The following is a 21,574-nucleotide window of genomic DNA, read 5'->3' as shown; positions in this document are numbered from 1 at the left end:
CAGCGCCGGGCAGCGCGACCGATCGCAGCGCTCGGGGCAGGCGGGCGGCGGCGCGGCCAGCAGCGGCGGCAGCACGGAGGGCAGCAGGGCCGCCAGCAGCAGCGTCCAGCCCCGCAGCGGCATCGCGGCGGCGGCTCCGGGGCGGTGAGCGCGGTGAGCGAGCCGGGGGCCGGGCGGCCGCTTTAAGCCGAGACGCGGCGGGGCGGGGCGGGACCGCGGGCACGGCCCCCCCGCCCCCCGGCGGGGGCACCCCCCCACCGCCCCCCGGGACCGGGACACCCCCCCCGGGATAGCGACAGCATCTCCCCGCCGCTTTGGCTCGTGTGGTTACACGGCCTTGGTCCGGCGCTGCGGGGAAACTTGGCGGTGAAAGCGCCGAAATCGCGACAGGCGATTATAATCGGGGGAAAGGCTGATAACGCGCTCCTGCAAACAAGGGAGGGGGGGGAACGCTTCCCCACCTCAGGAATTACGGGAAAGCAACCCAGAGTGAGCGCCGATAACGTTTCCAGCTGATAAGGGGACGGATGGAGCCAGCCGGTCCCACGGTAGAAGGAATGAAGCGATACGCCCATTATATGTAAATGTATGCAAACATCAGGCATCCCCACCGGGAATGCCCGGTATTCCCGCACACGGCGAGCCGTGACATTCCCGGCTCGGAGGGATGGGAGGAAGGATGCTCCCGACCCTTCTGCTCGGCCCCGCTTCACCCGGGATGCTCAGAGCCGCAGGGCGAGGCGGATACCGGCAATCAGCAGAAGTTTAATCTACCGAAATAATAATCGGGAAAAAAAAAAAAATCAAAAGTCGTTTTCCATCATCCCACAAGCAGGCTGATCCCATTTATCCGGCAGCTGGGCAACGGCCAGAACCTATGGACAGCGGCCTCTCTGCCATCTGCTCTTTGGGCACACACAAGGTGCTCTGAAAGGAGGTTTAATTACTACCAAGCGCCCTCCGAGGGACAGGGCATCCCTGCCAAAGATGGGAGGGAGGGAACGGTTTAAAAGAGCTGGAAACTGAGCAAAGCCAATTTTTTTTTTTTTTTTAATTACAAGCCGATTAAACTTTTGAACTGACTCCCCATCTATAATTATTTAAGTGTACCTTTATCAGGCACCGATAACCAAGCAGCTAATGAACTTTACAACCCATTAGGCAAGAGGAAATGCTGTTAACTGTTAGATGAGCTGCAACCAAGGAGATGAACTTGGCAGCAGCTACATTAATACAAAATAATTTGAAGTCTTTTCTCCTAGGAAAAGTTTAACAACGAGCCACTTCAGCAGGTAGCAGCAGCATCCCAAGCACCAGAATTCAAATTGTTCCAGGGAACATCATAAAAACTTATCAAACTGTGTCAAAACTTACTAAACTGCTTGGTTAGCACCTGAAGGTGGGGAACCATGTATATTCCAGTGTTCCCAGGTAAAGTTCCAGTGTGAACTCTTTTCATCTGTTGTTTTCAAGTAACTTCTACGCTCTGCAAGAAAGGAGATTTCAGGAGAATTACCTGATTTCAGAAGTGACCCAAGTAGTAAAATGGAACAATTCACAGAAAACTACCTTAATATTAAAATCAGTAGTGCTATCACGTCTGAGAAAAAGTTTGAAAATGTTTACAAGTTTAAATCTTTTTAATGTATGTATACACACATACATATATATACCCCCTATATATATATATGGATAGATATCATGGCAAAATTTTTCCAAGTTATTAGTTATCAATTGCTTATTGGCTACTTTTACTAAGCTTTGGGGTTTTATAAGCTTGGGGTTTATTTGTTTGGTTTGGGTTTTGCCCCTTTTTAAATAAAGACAAGTCTTTAAGGAAAGATGAACCGCTTTTAGTGAAAAACAAACAAACAAACAGCCCCCACCAAACAAAAAACCAGAACAAAAACAAAACACCAAACCCCATTAAAAAAGCAAAACAAAACAAAAAACCCCAAAAAATATAACAGGTTCAGAAAAGATCTTATAAGCTCCTATTTGGAAGCAGGAACAAAATATTGAAAGATCATTGAGTTATTGTGGGGTTCCATCCTCCCCAGCCCAGAAAGGCTCACTGCTTTCCTCTCACATTGCTGTGGTCAGATAACTTACTGCTGCTCCAAGCCTTATCTCTGCAGCCAGGGAAAGATTACAGGCAGTGGGAAAGCTCCAGGTTCTGTCATCCTCCCTCTCTGTGGATGGTTGAGTCTCTTTTTATCTTGGTATTCTTTGACAGCGGTCCTTCTAGAGAGCAAAGGTGTACAACTGTATTTTTAACAAGTCAGCCAGCACTATGAGCTTCAAGCTCTTTTGGTAAGAATGTAAATCTTCTATTGAGTATCAAAAATATAATATTTTATAGTATTAATTTTATCATTTTCATCTAGGTGCACAAAATGCTGGCAATTAACATCTCTCTTCCCAGAATAACTGAGCTTAGTCTTTGGGGAGGTTAATAAATCAGCTTACCAAAAAATAGATTTGCTAATTGCCTACATGATCTCTGCAGAAGTGCCATAGACCTGAGAGGCACTGCACACCCAGCGATTATTATTTCTCCTCCACCTGATACAGAACAGCTCCCCAGGCCAGCAGACATTAACCATCAGAAAGGCTGAAAACGTGGTCTGAAAAACACACTCCAGAGACTCAGTGGTAAAATATCTCATCTCCTACTTTTCGAAAGGAACTGGGTGATAGGAGGCTCCACCTAGAGATCACACGCTGGAAATTCTCCTAGAGGTACGAAGTTTGGATACTGCTGTCAGGGATGCAGGGATGCTGTGCCAGCCCGCCCTGCCCTGCGATGTGACCCTCGGAGTACCTGGGCACACACGGAAAGGGTGGGAAGCGAGTAAAGGATGAAAACAGAGCTCACTTGGCCACAGAAAAAAGGGTAAAGTCTGAATCTAGAAGGGTCCCGGCCAAAAAAGAGGATGAAGGAGGTTCGGAAAGGTTGGAATGCTGATAGTCTGAGCAAAGTCCAACGTTTTGGACTTTGCAGAAAGCTTCTCGAGCTTTATTCTGGTTGCTTCATTAATTATTATCATTATCATTTTGCTTCATTCCTTAATGGCTTCCTCTCAGATTTCTCAGGGAAAAAAAATGGAACATCCCTACTCCCACCTCCCAAAAACCCAGGACTTCTCTACTTTAACATAACAAGAGAAGTCTTAACAAAAACTTAAAGAAAAAACCAAACCCTTTTTTAGAAAACATGTGCTGGATTCATTGCTACGTACAGGAAAAAAATGCCATTGCCTTGAAAGAGAATGGCTGCAAACCAGGGAATTTAAAGCTCCATGGTTTTTTTCCTGATATAATCTAGCCCTGGTGCTTGACAAGCATTAACTGTTGGCATAATTTACAAACTAAATGAACCACCAGGGTGCCTTTTGTAAAGCCTGACATGAACCCAAGCGACCTGCCCCAAGAAACAATTGCTAATCTGCACCAAGTATGTCTCTGTGGTCAGGTGGCATTTCCTTCCTGTCAAGAGGGCAAACCTACAAGCAGGAGTGCACGTATCACACTGCACACTGTAAAACAAGCGCTGAAACTTCGTAATTGATAGAGAACAAACCCACTGCGCTGCGAACTCGCAGCTGACACCCATCTGTTGAGAGCAGACTGACTCAGGTGTCCCGACGTGCCCGGTTACCATCAGGAGAATGCAGTGCGACAGAGCGGCTTAAATTCTTGCAAGATGCGTTCACTGCGCACAGTGATATGCAAAATGCCACTCGTTTGAAATGCAAATCCCTAATTACAGTGTCAAAAGTGACACTCTGAAGAGCAGTGTTCAACAACTACTACACCATTAGTAGTGCCTTCACAAATGAGTACCAGTTTCTTTTCCTGAGAGGCTGCGCAGAAAAGCTGAAGGGAAAAATCCAGGCAGACAACTCACAAGGCAGGATTCAGGTTTAACTCTTCCTGAGAGCTGCCTTCAGTATTTCACTGGAAGATCTCAGAAGGGCTTTAGCAGCTCACTGGCTTGGAGCATCGAATACTTTATAAGCTGTTCCACAAAGTACAGATGAGTATTAAGACATTAAATGAAACTATTAAAAGGTAAAACTACACATAGCACAGAGGGCTTCACTTTCTTAATTTCAACTTTTAGACTAAAATTCCCTATCCAGATTTCCCCTTCTTTCATTTCTTCCCTCTCTCTCACCTCTATCTAATATGGAATTGATAAAACGACAGCAATATTTCTGTTCCGAACCTTCAGAGTGCACATATTAGGCGCACTCTGTAATTTCTCCATCCATTATAACACTTACTATAAAACTTTAGAAGATTAGCCTAAAAAAGAGCAAAAATCAAAAAAAAACACCTACAAAAAAACCCACAACAACAACCCAACCAACTGGAGCAGCCCAATGACTTAACAACTGGAATCTCCAGATCACTTTTTATGTATGAAATACACTACAAAAGCAAATACTAGACTTGACTGATTTTTAAAGCCGGAGTGTGACCCCTAGGTGGTGCTGACATCCTGTTATTCCACGAGGCTTAAGGAATATTCCACTTTCTTAAACTGTATCCTGGAGCATCACCCCTCAGCAGCCGCCTCCAGGAAGGTGCAGTGCAGAGTCAGCAGCTCCATTTTCCATAAATATTTTATTTTAACACAGTGGGTTTAAATCTGTAGCCACACAGAATAATTTGATTTCCTCTTCAGTGCAGAGGCAGAGTGCACAGCCACGTGGTGGCAGTGGGATCTGGGTAATTGTGTACAGTCTGCATTTCAGGAAAGCATTTCTGAGAGAGAACCTCTCTTATGCATCACCATAAATACAGAAAAATGCATGATATAGTTTGTTCTTTTTTCCCCTTTCAGATGGTGCCTGAACGTTTCCAAATAATAACTTGGTATTACTCTGCATCACCCCTTCCTTTAGTGGGAAAGGAACCTGGTAAGTATCCCCTGCATGTAAAACATGTAGAACTTCCACAGAAGAAACTGAGAACAGCACAAGAAAATCAGCTCAGTCTGTTCAATTCCATTCTTAGGCTACACAACCCGATCAGATTTGAAGAATTAAAGAGATGTTATGGCTGGATAAAGGAGAATCTGTTCTCTTACATGCTGAAAAGGAATATACTGCTCTAATATTTACCATGGTGCAAAGAAACTCAACCAGATGATATTTTAAGTTACCCAAACTGATTTATTGACAATTTAAATGTGACATATTTACAGCACTGTTTCTAAAATAATTTAACAATTTTCATAGATTTATAAAAGTACTGATAAATAGGAGACCCTGACAGTGACCAACCACAAATATTTCCCTATGCTACCGAACTACAACAGTAGTTCTTTTCTTTTTTCGTTTTTCTCTTTTTCCCTCTTTTTGTAAGTCCCATAATGGAGCTGCTTTACCTCCACCCAATGTGTAAAAATTGCCAATACCAAAATATAATAAAATGACCATGCAGTGTGAAAGCTGTACCAGAGCAAGTGATTTCAGATGTTAGACTACAGTAAAAATATTACAACACAAAGTGTCTTCCACACATAATGTGAAAAAATAAGCTTTGAAAGAGCTATTGGTTTATTTTTATAGAAATTAAAACCTACAATACTAGTACAGACATTTACAGTAACTTCCAATTCTGTGCTAGTTTTCACATATAGCTAAAGAGTCAAACAAAACCAGTAATTTACAGACACCACTGCCTTCAGACAGTGGTTAATTAGCTTATGGATAAAAAAAAAAATAGACCAAAACCAAAAGAAGGTGCTGATATAATTTAAGGTTTTGAAATTAATTCTATTCCATTCTTATATGACACCAATTATTCTATCCTGGGATCAAAAAATTGCTGTGGGAAAGCCATCCATATCTCTCAAGCAGGAAGTCAGTTTGGAAGTTGGAGAGAAGATGGACTTGCCTGATATGTATCTTAGGTTCCAGTAGACAAAGAAAGTCTCACAAAGCTGGACAATCGGGATCACAGTAAGCAGCAGCATGAGATATTTGTGGGGTTGGGATTAAAGCAAACATTTTTTTTCCAAAAATGATGAAAAGTACACACCATCTAATCGAATACTTGAAATGTAAAGGTTCTCCTCATTGGCATCGCTGATGCCCCATAACACAATGTACACAAACAACAAATACTCACTTTTTAAGAACATATTGCACAGCAGTGGGTGCAACACCAGAACACTGGTACCCCTGGCATAAATCTTCTTTTAAAGAGCTGTTTCGAACTATGCTATCCAGAGCAACTCCAAGCCAACACTCAAACCCAGTAAGAATGGTTTGTGTACATCACTAACCCAAAAGTGTTTCAAAAACGTGAGAGAAAACACAGGCACTTCAGATTCTTAGTGCACCAAAAGTTATAGGCCACGATTGCAGGACTAGGAACAGTTCAGTACCAATAACAACAAAACTAAACAACGAGCTCTTCCACTGATCAATACAGAAACAAGAACTGTTCACAAAGCACTGGGAAGGAAACCATTCTCAAAACAGTAACCAAACAAAACATTTAAACATTTAAGAAAACATAATTGCTGCAAAGCCTAATGTAACACAACATAAACCCTACTTAGTTCAAAAGATCTAAAGTGTCCAAATTCCAAAGTCCAAATTCTCTTCTCCCCCCTCCAAAACACCACTACGTGCAGTCCATGGAAATCCAAATGTGCAAAAAGTTATAACCCACCTTTAGGAGTGCATCAAAAATAGGCTGACTATTCAAAATATTATTTTAGTGGAAATTTTACAGCACCATAACTAGAATTCCAAGGGAGTTCAGAATTCTTGTTCTGATAACAAATCAGTTGACACTGTTGATCCTAAAGAACAGAAGAAACATTTTTGCATTTCCTGGTATCTGAAAGTCACGGAGAGAAAAAATTCTCATATATGCCTAAAATCTTACTGTAGTTTAAGATGAAATTAAATAATCACATTTGTTGGCAACAAGTTCTCCAAAATAGAGCATTAGTTGCAAATTTAGTAAATCTGCCAGGTTAGGAATTAGAAGTTGCTGGTACCTTGCTTACTTGCAGAAGTACTTTTTTCTTTTTTTTCTATGTGTTTTGGGTTGGTTTTATTTCCTAAATTGTGCAGTTTGGCCCCTCCCTAGTAAGCAATTTACTATCAGGCTTTGAGAAAACGCCTAAGGTCCATTTCTGACCCTCAGCTGCAAGGCAACACACAAACACATTATATATACCCATGTGTGCACAGAACACACACACACATATATATAACAGCAGTGCTCCGGTTTTTTTATTTTTTGTTCTCATTTCCTGGAATTTTCTTTGGTTCAAAGTCCGAGCAAGGAAATTAAAGGACCGAACAAATGGATCATTCTCCAAACACTTCCATCCCTACACATCACTAACTGGAAGGCTTGCATCATCCAGATCCACAAGGCCAGGATCCTGTTCCTGAGTGCCATTTTTGCTCCGGGGTTCCCAGGGGCCCCGTTCAGTCACTTTGGAAGTTGATTCTCTTGGAGCGACAGCCTGGATCTTGTAGCTCCCTGGCTTGGCCTTGGTAAAAGACTCGTGAAATCCTCGCTTCTCCAAGGCAGGGGGTTTGGGGTGAGGGGTTGGGACCAGAGGGCTGCCGTGAGGGGCTGTGGAATGTGAGCTGGCTGTGGCTGGGCCGGCAGGACGGACAGCATGGCCGGGTTCGGAAGAAGACTCGGGATGCTCCTGGAAAAAGAAGGGACCGTGTCAGATGAAGTGACTGATGTCACGTTGGAAAGATGCAGTTTCAGATTTCACACTCACAAAAAAAAAAAAAAAAAATAAATAATCGAGACAGAAAATACACAAAGCGAAGCATCAGCCACGGCAGTAGGAGGCAGGTGCTTTCTCAGGCACTGCTTTACAGAGTGTGAGCTCACAGCAGCATGTGACAGCAACATCAGCTGCTGCATTTAATGAAATTAAATTCTTCAATCAAGCACAGCAGCTCTTTAGACTTCATAATATAGTCCAGCAAATTGAGGCTCCTCATTCTACTAAGATGTTAAATAACCTTCTGAAGATACACAGGTTAAAGGCCACTGAAAGTCACATCTTTCCAAAAGAAAAATGTATTCAGACCTATTCGTATGAATCAAGCACTCGTATCCTGAATCCTGAAGTAATGCACATTTTACTGTTCCCTCTTCTTGGGATACTGAATCTCCCCAGTTTCTCCCAGGGACCAAACAAAAATTTCATGTTATCAAGACTATATAGAAATTTCTGAAGTTAACAACCTAGAAAAGGAACTGATACTTAAGCTGCTCCTTCTAATTGTTGAGTTATTATTTTATGTTTATTATCATTACTCTGCTGACCTTTACATAACTCTGAAAATAATCTTCCACCATTTATTTACTGACAGAAACAAATTCCCAGACTACCTAGGAATGATTTAGCTGTCTGAAGCACAGGCATGGAATGCCATTTGCACGTCCTAGGATAGCCTGAACCCCAGCACAGGAACAAGAAGTTCCCTGAGTTCTGCACTGCATCTATCAGTTCTGTCAGGATGTCTCAATCCCTGAGCAGTGCTGGCTTTGAAATGCTCTGATCCAAATGCTGTGTGTGCATTCGGAGCTGCAGCTGCTGCCAGTTCTGCCATCACCAGTGTTAGTCCAGGAACTAGAGGAATCTGCCAACCCATGTGCACACACAAATCAAGGCATTTCTCAAGCACATTTGTTAGCAAAAAAAAAAAACAACCCAAAAACCAAAAAACCATCACAGATGTGTGTCCGAGATGCAAATATACATCATAAATTCCCTACTTTTTCCACAGTAGTTTTTCATATTTCTTTTAGAATGTTATGACAGTCTCATGACATATAAATTAATAAATTTAATCAAAATGGATTCTGCCAAGTACTACCATATTTCTTTTTATAAATCAGTTTAATGTTATTGGATGAAGCTGTGCAACTTTTTTTTGGACTTGAGTTTGGTGTTCAATTTCACTGAAGTATTTCACATCATTTACATTGCCCTATTTCATACCTGACTTGATACTCCACTTTAAGAAAAATGTTTGCTTCAGGAGAACATACGATTCAGTGATTTACCTACTATTCTTCTTATTAATAATTTTACTTCACCAAACAGGATGAAAGGGATATTAGGACAAGATCTCTATGAGTTTTTGCTAAGCTGCCCTGAAGGATACTCAGATTTTACTACCCACAGTAGCTGCAATTTCACAGTTAAGAGGCTGTGCTGCTGCACTACGCCTAAGGTGCACTGCATTGAAAATGCATCGAGTATACATTATAATACTTCTTTGTTTGAACTAATCATTTCATGCAGAGACCTTATAAGCCATGCAAATCAGGCTACTATAGACCCTTCCAAATCCTGGAGTTACAACGTGCATGTTCTGTGTGCACTCATCTGCATCAGTTTGTGGGTAGCTTCAATTTAATCTTGCTTCTGCGCAGTTTCAAAACAAATGTAAAGTAAAATGGAAATATGAACTCTCATGCAAATTAGCTTTAGTACTTTCCTAGTAAAGTGACATCACATCACTTATGCTTAAATATTTACTGTGCTTTGAAGTATAAGCAGTGGTTTTGGCGTTTTTCATTTCCAATCATTTTAAAAGCAAGAAAAAACAGTGCAAACCTGTAAGTGAACGGTATTATTGATGAGTTAGCTGTCAGTAATGGTAATGACAACAGGTAGCATTATTTTTTAGTTTGTTTTATAGTGCAAATTAGTGTCTAGTCCTAGCCCTCTGTTAAGAAGGCAAGTTTCCATGAGAGCCCACATACGTGCTGCATTCACCAGTTCTTGATGTATACCTCTGTATACAAGGATTCGACAGCCTTCTGGCCTGCCGCATCTGGAACACAGTGCAAAGCTAAGATTAGAGTCACCTGGACTTGGGAGAAAGGACAACAGAGGGAACAAGAAGTGATGCAGACAGTCATAGCTACATTGCTCAGTTAGCCCCACACACAAAAAAAAACAAAGGAAAAAAAGCATACAGAAAGAAAAGTTACCTGCATATTTTCATTGCCCCCAAAAAGAGAAAATTTGTAACAGGAAGTTTTAATTAAAGGCATGAAGCAGCTACCAAAAATTGGCTTAGAGCTTAGGCTGGGTTACCAGAAACATGGTATCAATGCAAATTTGTAGTCAAAAGTTGTAGTCAAAAAGGTTTACATTATTAGATTTCAGATAATGGGGGTAATGATATATTCAGTTTATTACAAAACATCCCAGAGTCAGAAAATGAAAAACACAGCATGCAACATCTGAACTGTGAAGTATTCCTATTGCTACATCTGGACATACTTGGAGACACTGTGACACCAGAGTAACTCCCACTACTTTCCACAAGATCATGACCTTCGTACTAAACATCTAATATGGTTTAAATGCAAGTAGGTATGAAATGCTGGCATCCACGTGGCTTCAGAAATACTAACACTTGTCACAGTGCCCCAGTTCAGTACTGCAAGATGCTGTTCTCACTGCATTTCCAACAGCAAGAACTAATCCATGTGAGCACAGATCTGTTACTTCAAATTTTCATCTGTATCTGCATATACAGTGAACTATCAGCAACAGAGAATGACAATTTAGCAGTGAGAGTTGTTACAAACAAATTAGGATACTGTCATTTGATAGCAAAACGCAGCAATTAGCAGAAACACCTCGCAGGAATTAGAAAGTTTTAATTTAACTCCCAAACTAGTAGTAGTGACAGAGATCATACTGGACTTCTCCAGGTTAGCACTGCATTATCTACGTGTTCAAGACAAACAATGCACAGAAAGTCACAGATACAACTAAAGTACTCAATTAAAAACACCAAGTATTTGATGCCAGTCTGGTTGAAAGTTCATGCAGAGAGGACACGTCACTACAGGACAGGAGAAAGGAGAGGCAAAAGGAAAAAAACCAGAACGGAGTGGCGCAAGTGAACACGAGCTATGGCATCTGCTGTGAGGGGCAGGATGACGTACGGAAGCTGCTGATCTCCCAGGTCCCCGCTGTGCCACGATGGCCCCAGAAATCGCCTTGATCCAGCTGTGCATGTCCTCAGGGCTGTCCGCCTGCAGCAACACCACCACCATGGTCAACATCAACTCAGCCTGCCCACTGTCCCACCACCTGTGTGAGCACAACAGCCTAACCCTGCTGTTCAGCCTCCTACTGAAAGCCACAGGGACTTTATTTCTTAACCCAGACATTTCTTAAGGTCTTACTCTGAATTTACTATTAAATGTATACAGCTATATAAAGCAGTAAAGAAAAGATCCTGAAGATTACATTCCCCCTGAAAATCATGGCTTAATCAAAGTGAAGAAGTGCTGCTGTTTCACTTTTAAAGTTGTATTTAACTCTGGCAGTCCCTTGGGTTTGCCCGAAGTTTAAATAAAGAAATTACCTGCACATAAAAGGTTCGAGAAGTTGTTACAATTTCAAAGAGATTGTCTCTCATCATTATATCACTGCAAATGAAATACAAAAATACTTCAAAAGCAAGTACAACTTTCCCCACTGTATTTTAACAAGACTGTAGGGCTGGCAGAGAATCAGAGCATTTGCTGTCTGACTTTTGCATTTCTTTATCACTTACTATTGGTTTTTTTACTAATTTTAGCCCTAAGATTCTTTAGTTTACCAGTGGCGCACGTGCTACTACATGTATTTTTAATAGGAACATTCTAAATCATAGAAAGTTAAGCCTAAAAATACTTATCATACATTTTTAAATGGAACATTCTAAATCATATGCTAAGTTTAAAAATATTTACCATTCTAGTCAAATTTCTGTAAGTAGCTTGCTAAAGAAAAAATAGAAAAAATCACTATCTCTCAAGTGCTACAAAATCAATTATTCCTTGGTATAATTGCCATTTGGTAGGAGGGAAATAGCAGGATGAAGAGTGTTATCAGCCAGATTCACCCATCTAACATGAGTTAATGTCCTCTAAAGGTGTAGAGATAATATAAGAGAATAGAGACTCCTGAAATTGCTGCCTCAGATGAGACAGCACCCACAGATCTCTAACTCTTGGTTCCATGATATTCCCTTGTTCCACCCTTGTCCAAACTTACAAGTTTGAAACACATTAATACAGAACCTTCAAAACCCATTTAATGCACAAAACTATGTGCTGTCCCATAAAGAGAGAACACCCCACATGCACACATCAAGTGAAGTTATTGAACTCCAAGGAGCAGCCTGGCCATGACCAAGCAGGGAATTCCATCCCATGTAATGGCATCAGTGCTTCCCTCCTCACCTCTGTTTGCACTCCTGAACTTTATGGACCTCCTTTAGCGGTATAACCCTGAGAGGTTCCTTTTCCTGAAAAAAACCAAACATATTTGCATATTTTAGTACAGTGTATCTAACAACTAGAACTGAAAGCCAGAGGCCAGGACAGCCGACTCACATAAATGAGCCTTTCAAGGCAGTCACTTATGATAAAAGTGATGTCAACCAAATTTCATTTGCTTTTTTAAGTATTAAACCAGCCATGACACTTGCAACGAGGAGGACAAATCAAGAAGTAAACCCTGCCCTCCCCCCCCCCAAACATTAATTCCATACCATAATGAAGACAACCACCCTGTCCTCTTCCTCTAACCAGATCAGACAACTGACTCTGGCCTCGAGCAGCTCATTTCAGTAAAACTGTGATTACATTAATTTGCTATGAAATGCTACCATAAAAGATGCTTTGTTAATTGGACTTCATGATATGGCTTTAAGTAAGATTAACTGTATCCTGTACTTAATACAATTAAAAGTAATACAAAGAAACCAGTCCTGTAACACCAGTGAAAGAGCAAGTACTCTCAAAGCATTTGGAAATTCTGTTACCATAACAAAAATAAGTGTTAAAGTTTCACACAACAGGAAAAAAGTGAGAACATTGAAACAGAAACACTTTCATGTTTCCCATGACAACATAATGTCACACATACTATTATTTTCCGGTAGTTGTTGCAGTAAACCACAAACAAACAACTTATTTTACCTCCTACTGTGTTTTCTTTAAGCCAAGTTACAATGGATTGCTTCAGCTGGTTACAACTTCCAGATAAAACAAAAACTTTCAGCTCTGGAATGACTTCCCCTACTATTTCTGTAACAGATAACTTAGGAGATTTACGCTGAGCAAACAGCAAATGTCACCCAAATGTAACCAGCCTCAAAGAGCAGTTTTCATTAGATCATTTTGCTCTATAGCAGATCCATGTAGAGTTTAAATCCCAGTGTTTTCAGTTATTGTGCTCTTATCCCCTCTCTGTTGTTCTCAGATTCAATCATCAATTGCAATGCATTTTCAAAGTAACACATCAACTGTGAACTGCAAGATCATCTCTGGAGTCCAGACACCTCTTGGAGGGAAAACCTCAGCTCAGAAATTACGATTTTCTGAGTCCCATATTGCCTGTATTCCACTGTGCTCCTGGGGACTGACACATGCTCAAGGAGCATGGTGGAACACTAGAAGTGCAGGTATTTCTACCATCCTTCTATTGTTGTCTCCCACAGTACAGTTCTTCACTGGGTTAGAACTTGTTTGTGAGCAAGCTGAGCTCAGATTTGTTTTTTAAATAAAAATAGAGGGTTTCTTATAGGCAATGAGTCAGAACTGTTATGCTGACAGCTTAACAAAGATAATGATGCAAGATCAAACTCCTGCTACTGTCAGAGATGCCCTCATTAGAAACGAAATCAAAGCTCACTTTAGAAACGGCCTGAAATTTGGGTTCTTGACATTTTACATCGTGTGTTTGGCCTGCAAACACTCCTTTGAATTTATAATACTCTACAAAACAGGCTTCATTCCTAAGGTACAGATTTTCTTACACTTAGTCTATTTTCCCAGAAAAAGGAATCCCACACTTAACTGTCTTCAGAACCAGACATTTATTTTTAAAATGAAGCCTGAAGGCACATAACATCTGGTCAAAATCAGCCAAAAACTTACAGTGACAAGGGAAGAAGAAAGATCACAAAACTAAAAGAAACTCTGCAAGTGTTGCTTCTGAACAGAAAATTAGGAGTTTTTTGTTCATCTTGGCTGCCCTGGTGAAACAAGTGTGTGGGAGAAGATCCCATCATCTGTATGAGAAAACGTAATTCTAACTTTCAATGAAGAATTGCAAGATTACAGTTTTGTCTCTCCCACAGTGATCAGCTATCGCAACAACACAATCAATTATATGAGAGTGCAAAATGACACAAGGTACTAACACAAAAATCAGGGTGACTGTAGAGTGTATTTTATTACTGTTTTTCAGTGCCCTACAGGCAGCTTCCCAAACTGATTGAAGTATAAATTAATGGCTGCCCTATGAATTTTTTTGTTCTTCCCAATCATGAAAAGTAATTACAGCACAGACTCACGAGCTGCAGGAGCAGCACAGCACATTTTTCAAACACAAGCATATTCCTCCAGATCTTCTTGCAACTGTTACTGGAAAATAACACAGAATTGTAAACTTACCAGTTCAGACTTGAAATATCCTATTGTGTTTTCATCTAGCTGAAAGTACCTCCTCTTCCAGTTCTTCATCTGTTAAGGGAAAAGAAATAAATATTTCTATATTTTATTTATAAAAAAATACTTACATGTCATGTGTTATGCATATATTGAATATTTATAATTTTAGTTTTTATTTATAGTATATGATGCTGTATAATTCCTATTTAGTCATAACTGTTAATTTTGAGTTATGTCTTCATTGCAGTTTATTATAATTACAAATTTTGTATCTTTACTGCCCCAAGATAATTATGCACAACTCTACCCAATTAATAAATTTTTATGAAAACTGCGAAAATTAAAAATTCTTTAAGCTACTGTTTTCTATTATAAGATTTATTCAAACTGTAGAAACTCAACAGCAGAATTAGGAAAAATTGAAAGAGAATACATCACAGGTTTCTAGTTTATTTTTAACTAAAAAAAGGATGTCACAAAAAGAAGCTTCATAATCCAAGATACAAAGAGTCTGAGAACTCAAAGATGTGTATCTTGCTTAATCTGAGCTATCTGTTCCTTCTTCTAGCAAAGCATCACACAAATAGCTCCACTTGTGTTAATCAGTCTGATAAACTGCACAATTCTTCCTCTGAACCGAAAAATCAGCTTTTTCTAAACATTTCACTGGTTCAAAAAGCAGGCACTGAACTTCTGTCCCAATTTAGATGTTTTTAATAAGCAAAAAAAGGATCTCTACAGAATGTAGAGCAGGAAAATTCCCAGCTGCATGCACTAACCATAACATGGAGGTCTGTGCACACACTTTACCCCGCTAAAATATCTTCAACAACATCACACTGAAGGGAAGTAATGCAGCTATAAATTAAATGCTACTGGAGGATAAATTTTATCTTTAGTTATCCTTATTATTGTCAATAGTAATAAAATTCCTGGTGATTGTCTTTTGTTTTTAATAACACTTACCACTGCTCCTTGTTTCACACAGTAACCAGCTTTGATAATGGCATTATCTGGGGGATGCTTAGCAGCAAAATAAGGAAGGTGACTTTGTGACCGCTTCAAATAATTCCTGTCAGCCCCTTCACTGCCCTCACTGACTTCTTCTTTCTAGAAACAAAAGCAGGAAAGTTCAGAACACTCTCAGGGTTTTTTTGTTTTTTTTAAAGGTCAAGGAATAACTATACTAGTTATAATAGGAAATAACTGTATCATCCCATGCTCACAAATCCCGTTTTCAATTTGAAAGAACAAAGTATTTTAACTGATTTCCAGAGACAACTGAGACTCTCCAAGGGCTAAGTCCTTGTAAGCTCCTCTTAGAAGCTAAGAAAGTGCTAAGTACTTTCAAATAATATTGACAAACACTCAGTAAAAAATATGGTACAGATTTAAACTCATGCATGTATTTAGTGCAAACTTGTAACATGGGCAAAACACTAGAGGCAGCTACAGCAAACAAAAAGCTATTTCTAGGATTACAAGACATCAGAATTCACCAACTTTTTTAATGCAGTTTGGGAGTATACTGTCATTTACATGATATTCACCTAATCTGCAACTATTTTCAGCTCAGGAAACTTTCAGCAACAGGTTCAGTTCTATCTTTAGCACTGCATAGATTCTACTTCCATAAGCTTGTCCCACCTCTCAAACTTTTTTGCCCAGTTTTCCTTGCAACTTTTTTCTGTTAAAGGGGCAGAACTTCATCACTGTTAACACCAACAATTAATTTCACACAGACATAAGATTATTATTATAATAACAACAGACGTGTGAGCAAAAAAAAAAAAAAAAAAAAAAAATCAGTATTCAAGCAATTCTTTAAAATTGATGTATAAAAGGAATAAAATCCTTAGAACCCCCCACTCAGTAGGAATAAAAGGTGCATATAGAATACAGCTCCCTGCATCAAATAATAACCCACTTGTTTGGAGGGTTTTACCTGGGTGGGAGTAATGATGGGAACACCACCAACAATTTCTGTCCTGTAAGAGACTTGCTTCTTTCCAGCTGGGCTTTCAGCTTGCCGATTGGCATTATCCATTTGACAGAGAGGATCAGACTGCTTTGGTACCTGCAATTGGAATTGAGAATTGACACCACTTTCATGAAAAAAGCCCTAAACATTACACAAGAATTCTGAGGCGTTTTCAGCAGGATTTAACAAATGTTCACTAATTGTGAAAGGCTAGAAATTGCTTCCCCAAAAATCTGTTGTAAGTACTATGCTTTAGTGCTCAAGAGAAAACTGGTGCCAATAAAGACATTTCACTGGATGAAACCAGTTGCAAGCTTTGCCATAAAGTGCTTGACTTAATCTTCAAGAAGCACTGCCAATTTATAGAACTGGTTCTTTATTTTTCAGCTGCTTTCAGTTTTAGTAAGAAGTGGAGATGGCCCAGTGCCTGCAGAGCCAGCACAGCAAGGCCATAAACACTGGGGCTTTGGTCACACAGGGTGTCTGACCAGTGTGACATCTGTCCTCCCATGTACTGGGCATGAAGACTGTGTGTTACTGCCCCCATTAATCACACATACATTGCTAAATTCTGTCCAAAAGGACCCCACCTACCTACTTCTAACTATCAATAACTATTAGATAATTCTCTCAAATGTGGAACTAAAGCCATCAAAACTCCACAGGAATTTCCTTTCCTTGTGTTTTGCCCTAAAATGTTTACTCAGGTTTCTGAGAAAACTTCTTTAACCTAAGAAATGCACTGACTACCTAAGACATTTGCACTTCTAATCTCCTTTCACCTCTAATATAAGAATTAGATCAACAAGAAGAGATCAAGTGTCACACCCAAATACCCCACCCAGAAACCTACTGGGTATTTACAGACGACATACAAACTCCTTCAGAAAGGAGGACATACAAATTGTCCATCCAAGACTGTGACACATTCAAAACTTGGAACTGAACTGATCTAGACAAGAAAACAAAGCTACTTTGTAGTTTGTGATTCAAGTTCCTGTGTCCAGGACTGCTTATTTTACAAAATACAGCCTGCAGAGAAGTACAGACAGTGCTGAGAGCAGATGTCAGCCTAGGACAGTGTCCTGCTGGCCACCCCTTTGCCAGTGACTCCATCCCCAGCCAAGTCCAGCACTGAAGGATAAGACACTCATAAGCCTCAGCCTTTCAAGAGCAAGGGCTTGTAGCTACAGCTTTGTGGGCAAGGGCTTCAGCTGTCACAAACTCCTACTGAAAATGCTGCAGACCAAGCCCACAACCACCTCCTCACACAGAGGCATTTTCAAACAGCACTCAAAAATGGGTACAGAGTGTGCTAATCTGCAGAGGTTCACAGTCATCCTGAAATTATCAGCACTCAAGAGGACTAAAACATGCAATGAATCTTGGAGGATTGCAGTCTGTAGCAAGTAATGCTCATATTGTAATTAATAATTGAGTGATCTTAATTATTTGATTAAATAATTGGCTGTACTTAATACTGCACTCGAGCTGTGAACAGATGAATGGTTCAAAGGCTCATTCCTTCAAAGACAAAATACTAATGATTTCGTCAGCCATTTAAAATGCAAGTTAAACAGATGATAAATAGCATTCACTCTAAATTGATGCAATTAATTATTTATTTATTCACTTTATTTCTTCAACTGGAAACAGCTCAGGCCTGGTTGTGGTGCATCCTCCTCATGAAAAACCCAAGTGAGAAGGTTTTGTGTTTCTGGGGTTTTTAAAATTCATTACACTTTAGTAGTAGTGTTTTTTGGAACCCTAAAGAATGGGCTGCATTAAAACAATGCAAAGAACTATGTAAACAGCCTTAGACAACTTAAAAATGAGAAAGTCACTGACAACAAGCACAAATGTGTGCACCCATGCTCACAACCCCTTCTTTGTCAGGGTGTGCTCTCAGAAATGTTCATTGTCATCACTTCCCCAAAACTGGAGAAAACAAAACCGTAACTTCCACCTCCTGAAAAGACTGAGATAACACGTGGAGGTTTCTATCATGAGATAACAATTTGTCCTGGTACAAACCAGAACTTTAACATTTACCAGAAGAACCATTAATGTTTCTTTGCATGGAAATCAGGAGAGAGCCTTTGGAGCCTGGCATGATGTGCTTGATCAGTATTTTAGTGATACTTTAAGAAATACCAACTTTAGACAGCAGGGAAAAGTATATGTATCTTGTCATTGCTTTCAAGTGTCTTCTGGATATTTCAAATAATACTACATGTGCACAGTTAATTTTAAATTATTAGAAAACATCCCATGCTGTAATTAAAAAGATAATCCCATTTTTGTCCAATTTCCAAAAAGTAAATTAAACTCAAGTTTAGGGGGAGTTCTGTACTGTTTCTCCAAGTACTGAAAAGCCAAGCCAAGACTTGTTTGCAGTGATAAAAACTGGAGGCAAAGGTTACATTTAAGCACCTTGAGACAGTCACCATTGGAAAGCATTGCTGAATATCAACTCGACCACTTACTGTGATTTTGGTAGCTTTGTTCAGAACATTTACCCATTCAACTAGGTCCTGCTGATCATTGGCTTGTAGAAAGTATTTTCTCATCCCTGCATTCATAACTGTTAAAAACCATTATGAAAAGTTAAGAACATTGAAGTTTAAGAGCAAACGTAACATCCTCATGAAAAGATTTTATTTCAGATGAAAATTCCATCTAAAGTAGATAAGTGCTCTGCTGCATTTCTTTTTAGAAAGTCACCTTAAGACACACAGATCCACTTGATTGCTTTATTCTAAAAAAATAGTAATTTAAGCTCTCCACTTAAATGGCATCATACAGACTTTGAAAAATGATTTTTATGAAGTCTTGAATTTTATCAAACTATTCTGCAGTTCTATTTCCTCTTTCTCAATTTCCCCAAGCAACAAGTTTTATACCTGGGGACTTCTACAATTTCTCCTTTTAATCCTCTGCCCAGAATCTCTTATCCTTTGTAACAACATTATAAACATGACTATGGTTACTTTTTAAAAAAATCTTTTTATTGCTGGAAAAATCAGTATTAATTACTAAGTACGTGATGCACAGGACCAAATAACTTTTAAGACAGCTATAACACAAATTTTATTGTACTTAATGATTTGGCAGAGAAACATACTTTAGTCAGTTTATATCTCTACCTCACAACACCTGGCATCTTTTATCTAAAAAGGACAAACAAATTTCAGTGCAACAGCAAAAAAAAATTATGGGTAATTCTTGAAATAGGTTGTATGGTGTACAGTGATTAAAACCATCTCAATAAAATTAAATTTAAAATTAAAACCATCTGAATAAAAAGACAATAAATTTGTATTTTTCCTGTAGAAAGTATGAGAACCACTTTAACAGGTTAGAGACATTTGAGCCAGCATCTTGGATCATTAAGGTGTTTTAGAGCTGGCCCACTGACAGGAGAAACTTTACAAGTGCTGAAAACAAAGCCCTCCACACATGTGCAGAGGAATCTGTAGATGGCACTGAACTGACACACCACGAACTTGCCTAAAACCAGAAGGAGCTCTATGATTATCTAAAGCTTCAGTAAATTTTAAACAAGTTTAAATCCAGAAGGCACCCCAAAAATTTCTTTTTTTTTTTCTGTGCAGCAACAGAAGCTGAAATTTGACCTAAGAGCATTGTCTGACAGTATTTCAGGATCAATTAAATCAACTCTTTTATCAGTAAAACAGATTTTAATAGTTACATTTCTTGTCTTCACAGCTGACAGGCATGCCACATCTCTGAAAACAAGTTTTAGTGCTTATTAATGCCTCAAAAATTTCAGACATCTGAAAAACAGCTCTCACCTACTCCTCATTAGGCTGCAATATGAAAAAACACAAGAACACCTTATGAGGAAGCCAACATTTCCATCATACTAAAGAAGAAAGTGAATACAAGCTATTTTTTAAACACTACCAGCTGTAGCTGGTACCAGAACTGCAGAACATTATCTTTGTTCCAAATTTCTGAAGAAGGCACTTGATGCACAAAGCACATGCCAGAACTTACCAAAGCAGAACTCTGCCTTTGGCCTCAGCTTAGTTGCATCGCTAACCTAGAAGGGAAATAAAGATTATAAATGTCACAAAACACACATCAGATATCACAAGTTTTATTCCCTTTCAAGTGGGTAAATTCAAAGATTAGCAGCACAGCAAGCTGGTCGGGCACAATGATAAACAAGAATTAAAAATCAAAATGAAAGACAAACAAGGAAGGTGGGAAGATGCAGTATTGACAACAAAAAATGCAAAGGAAGAATGAGAAATGAGCAGAAAACCAAGAAAAGGTCAAGTATTTTTCTCCATTTATTTGTTAATGCAGTATCTGCTACAAATTTAACCATGGAAACTTTCTTAGTTCACAGTTCCCTTTCAGACATATTTAGAACTAACTGTACACGGTCTGTGTCCTGTCTACTAAAGGTCATTATTGCTTGCAAGCTCTCACACCCAAGGACTTACCTTCCCCTTCATAAAAGGCCTGTATTTTCTCCAAGACTAATGGGAACTCAAATATTCATAAAGAACTGAAATATCAATTCTGTGAGCACAAAGAGCTGAGGTTTGAAATTACTAAATAAACCTAGGCAACACAGTAATTAATCTGTTCTTCTTTTAACCTGAACCTATTGAAGTGTTTGTAACACCTCTCTAATTCAGGAGTATCACAGAAGCAAGAGGAGTAAGTGGCATTTAAATTTGTCTGAAGTTGAGGCCCTTGGTAGTTACCATCAAGAATTTAACCAGTATCTCACATGTTAATTATCTTACCTTTGAAATATAGGTAAGTTTAATGACCCCAACAGGTGGAGATCCAGAGGGAAGATTCTGAAACAAATCACGTGTTACAAAGTGAAACTAGTTTATTCTCATACCACAGTCAGTTTTTATGCATAAAAAGCAAGTAATTCCACAAACAAAAAGAAAATCCTACATATTTTTATAGACAATGCACAATGTATGCTTGAAACAGGATCTAAACTACTTGTTTATTATACACACATCTGTTAATCAACTAAAAACAGAAAGACTGCTAGAAACAATACAAATAGTAATTGTTTCAGAGGTTTATGTATTTTACTAGAGGAAAAAGGAT

At 39.3% G+C, this 21,574-nt stretch overlaps 1 protein-coding gene across 11 annotated transcripts in view; it reads right to left on the bottom strand.

Moving 5' to 3' along the window:
* Positions 1-5,162: 5,162 nt before the first annotated feature.
* Positions 5,163-21,574, bottom strand: part of PLEKHA1 (pleckstrin homology domain containing A1) — a 31,351-nt gene continuing 14,939 nt past the window's right edge. For 4 of the 11 annotated variants that reach the window (XM_042019507.1, XM_042019508.1, XM_042019515.1 and 1 more), the window contains exons 3-12: positions 21,250-21,306; positions 20,486-20,531; positions 18,952-19,049; positions 16,430-16,561; positions 15,451-15,594; positions 14,488-14,556; positions 12,268-12,332; positions 11,406-11,469; positions 10,981-11,070; positions 5,163-7,696 (exon numbers count right to left, since the gene is read on the bottom strand). In XM_042019507.1, coding sequence (XP_041875441.1) covers positions 7,367-7,696; positions 10,981-11,070; positions 11,406-11,469; positions 12,268-12,332; positions 14,488-14,556; positions 15,451-15,594; positions 16,430-16,561; positions 18,952-19,049; positions 20,486-20,531; positions 21,250-21,306 — 1,095 coding nt within the window. In that variant the 3' untranslated portion in view covers positions 5,163-7,366. Of the gene's footprint in view, positions 7,697-9,780; positions 9,886-10,980; positions 11,071-11,405; positions 11,470-12,267; positions 12,333-14,487; positions 14,557-15,450; positions 15,595-16,429; positions 16,562-18,951; positions 19,050-20,485; positions 20,532-21,249; positions 21,307-21,574 lie in introns of all 11 variants that reach the window. The other 7 variants (XM_042019517.1, XM_042019510.1, XM_042019509.1 and 4 more) reach the window with 7 other exon arrangements.

The sequence above is a fragment of the Corvus kubaryi genome, unplaced genomic scaffold (assembly GCF_017639235.1).
Source record: "Corvus kubaryi isolate FWS band 111438036 unplaced genomic scaffold, C.kubaryi_AGA036_p1.0 138, whole genome shotgun sequence".
Classification (NCBI taxonomy): domain Eukaryota; kingdom Metazoa; phylum Chordata; class Aves; order Passeriformes; family Corvidae; genus Corvus; species Corvus kubaryi.
The sequence above is the reverse complement of the archived record's forward strand: the minus strand, read 5'-3'. Positions and strand labels throughout refer to the sequence as shown.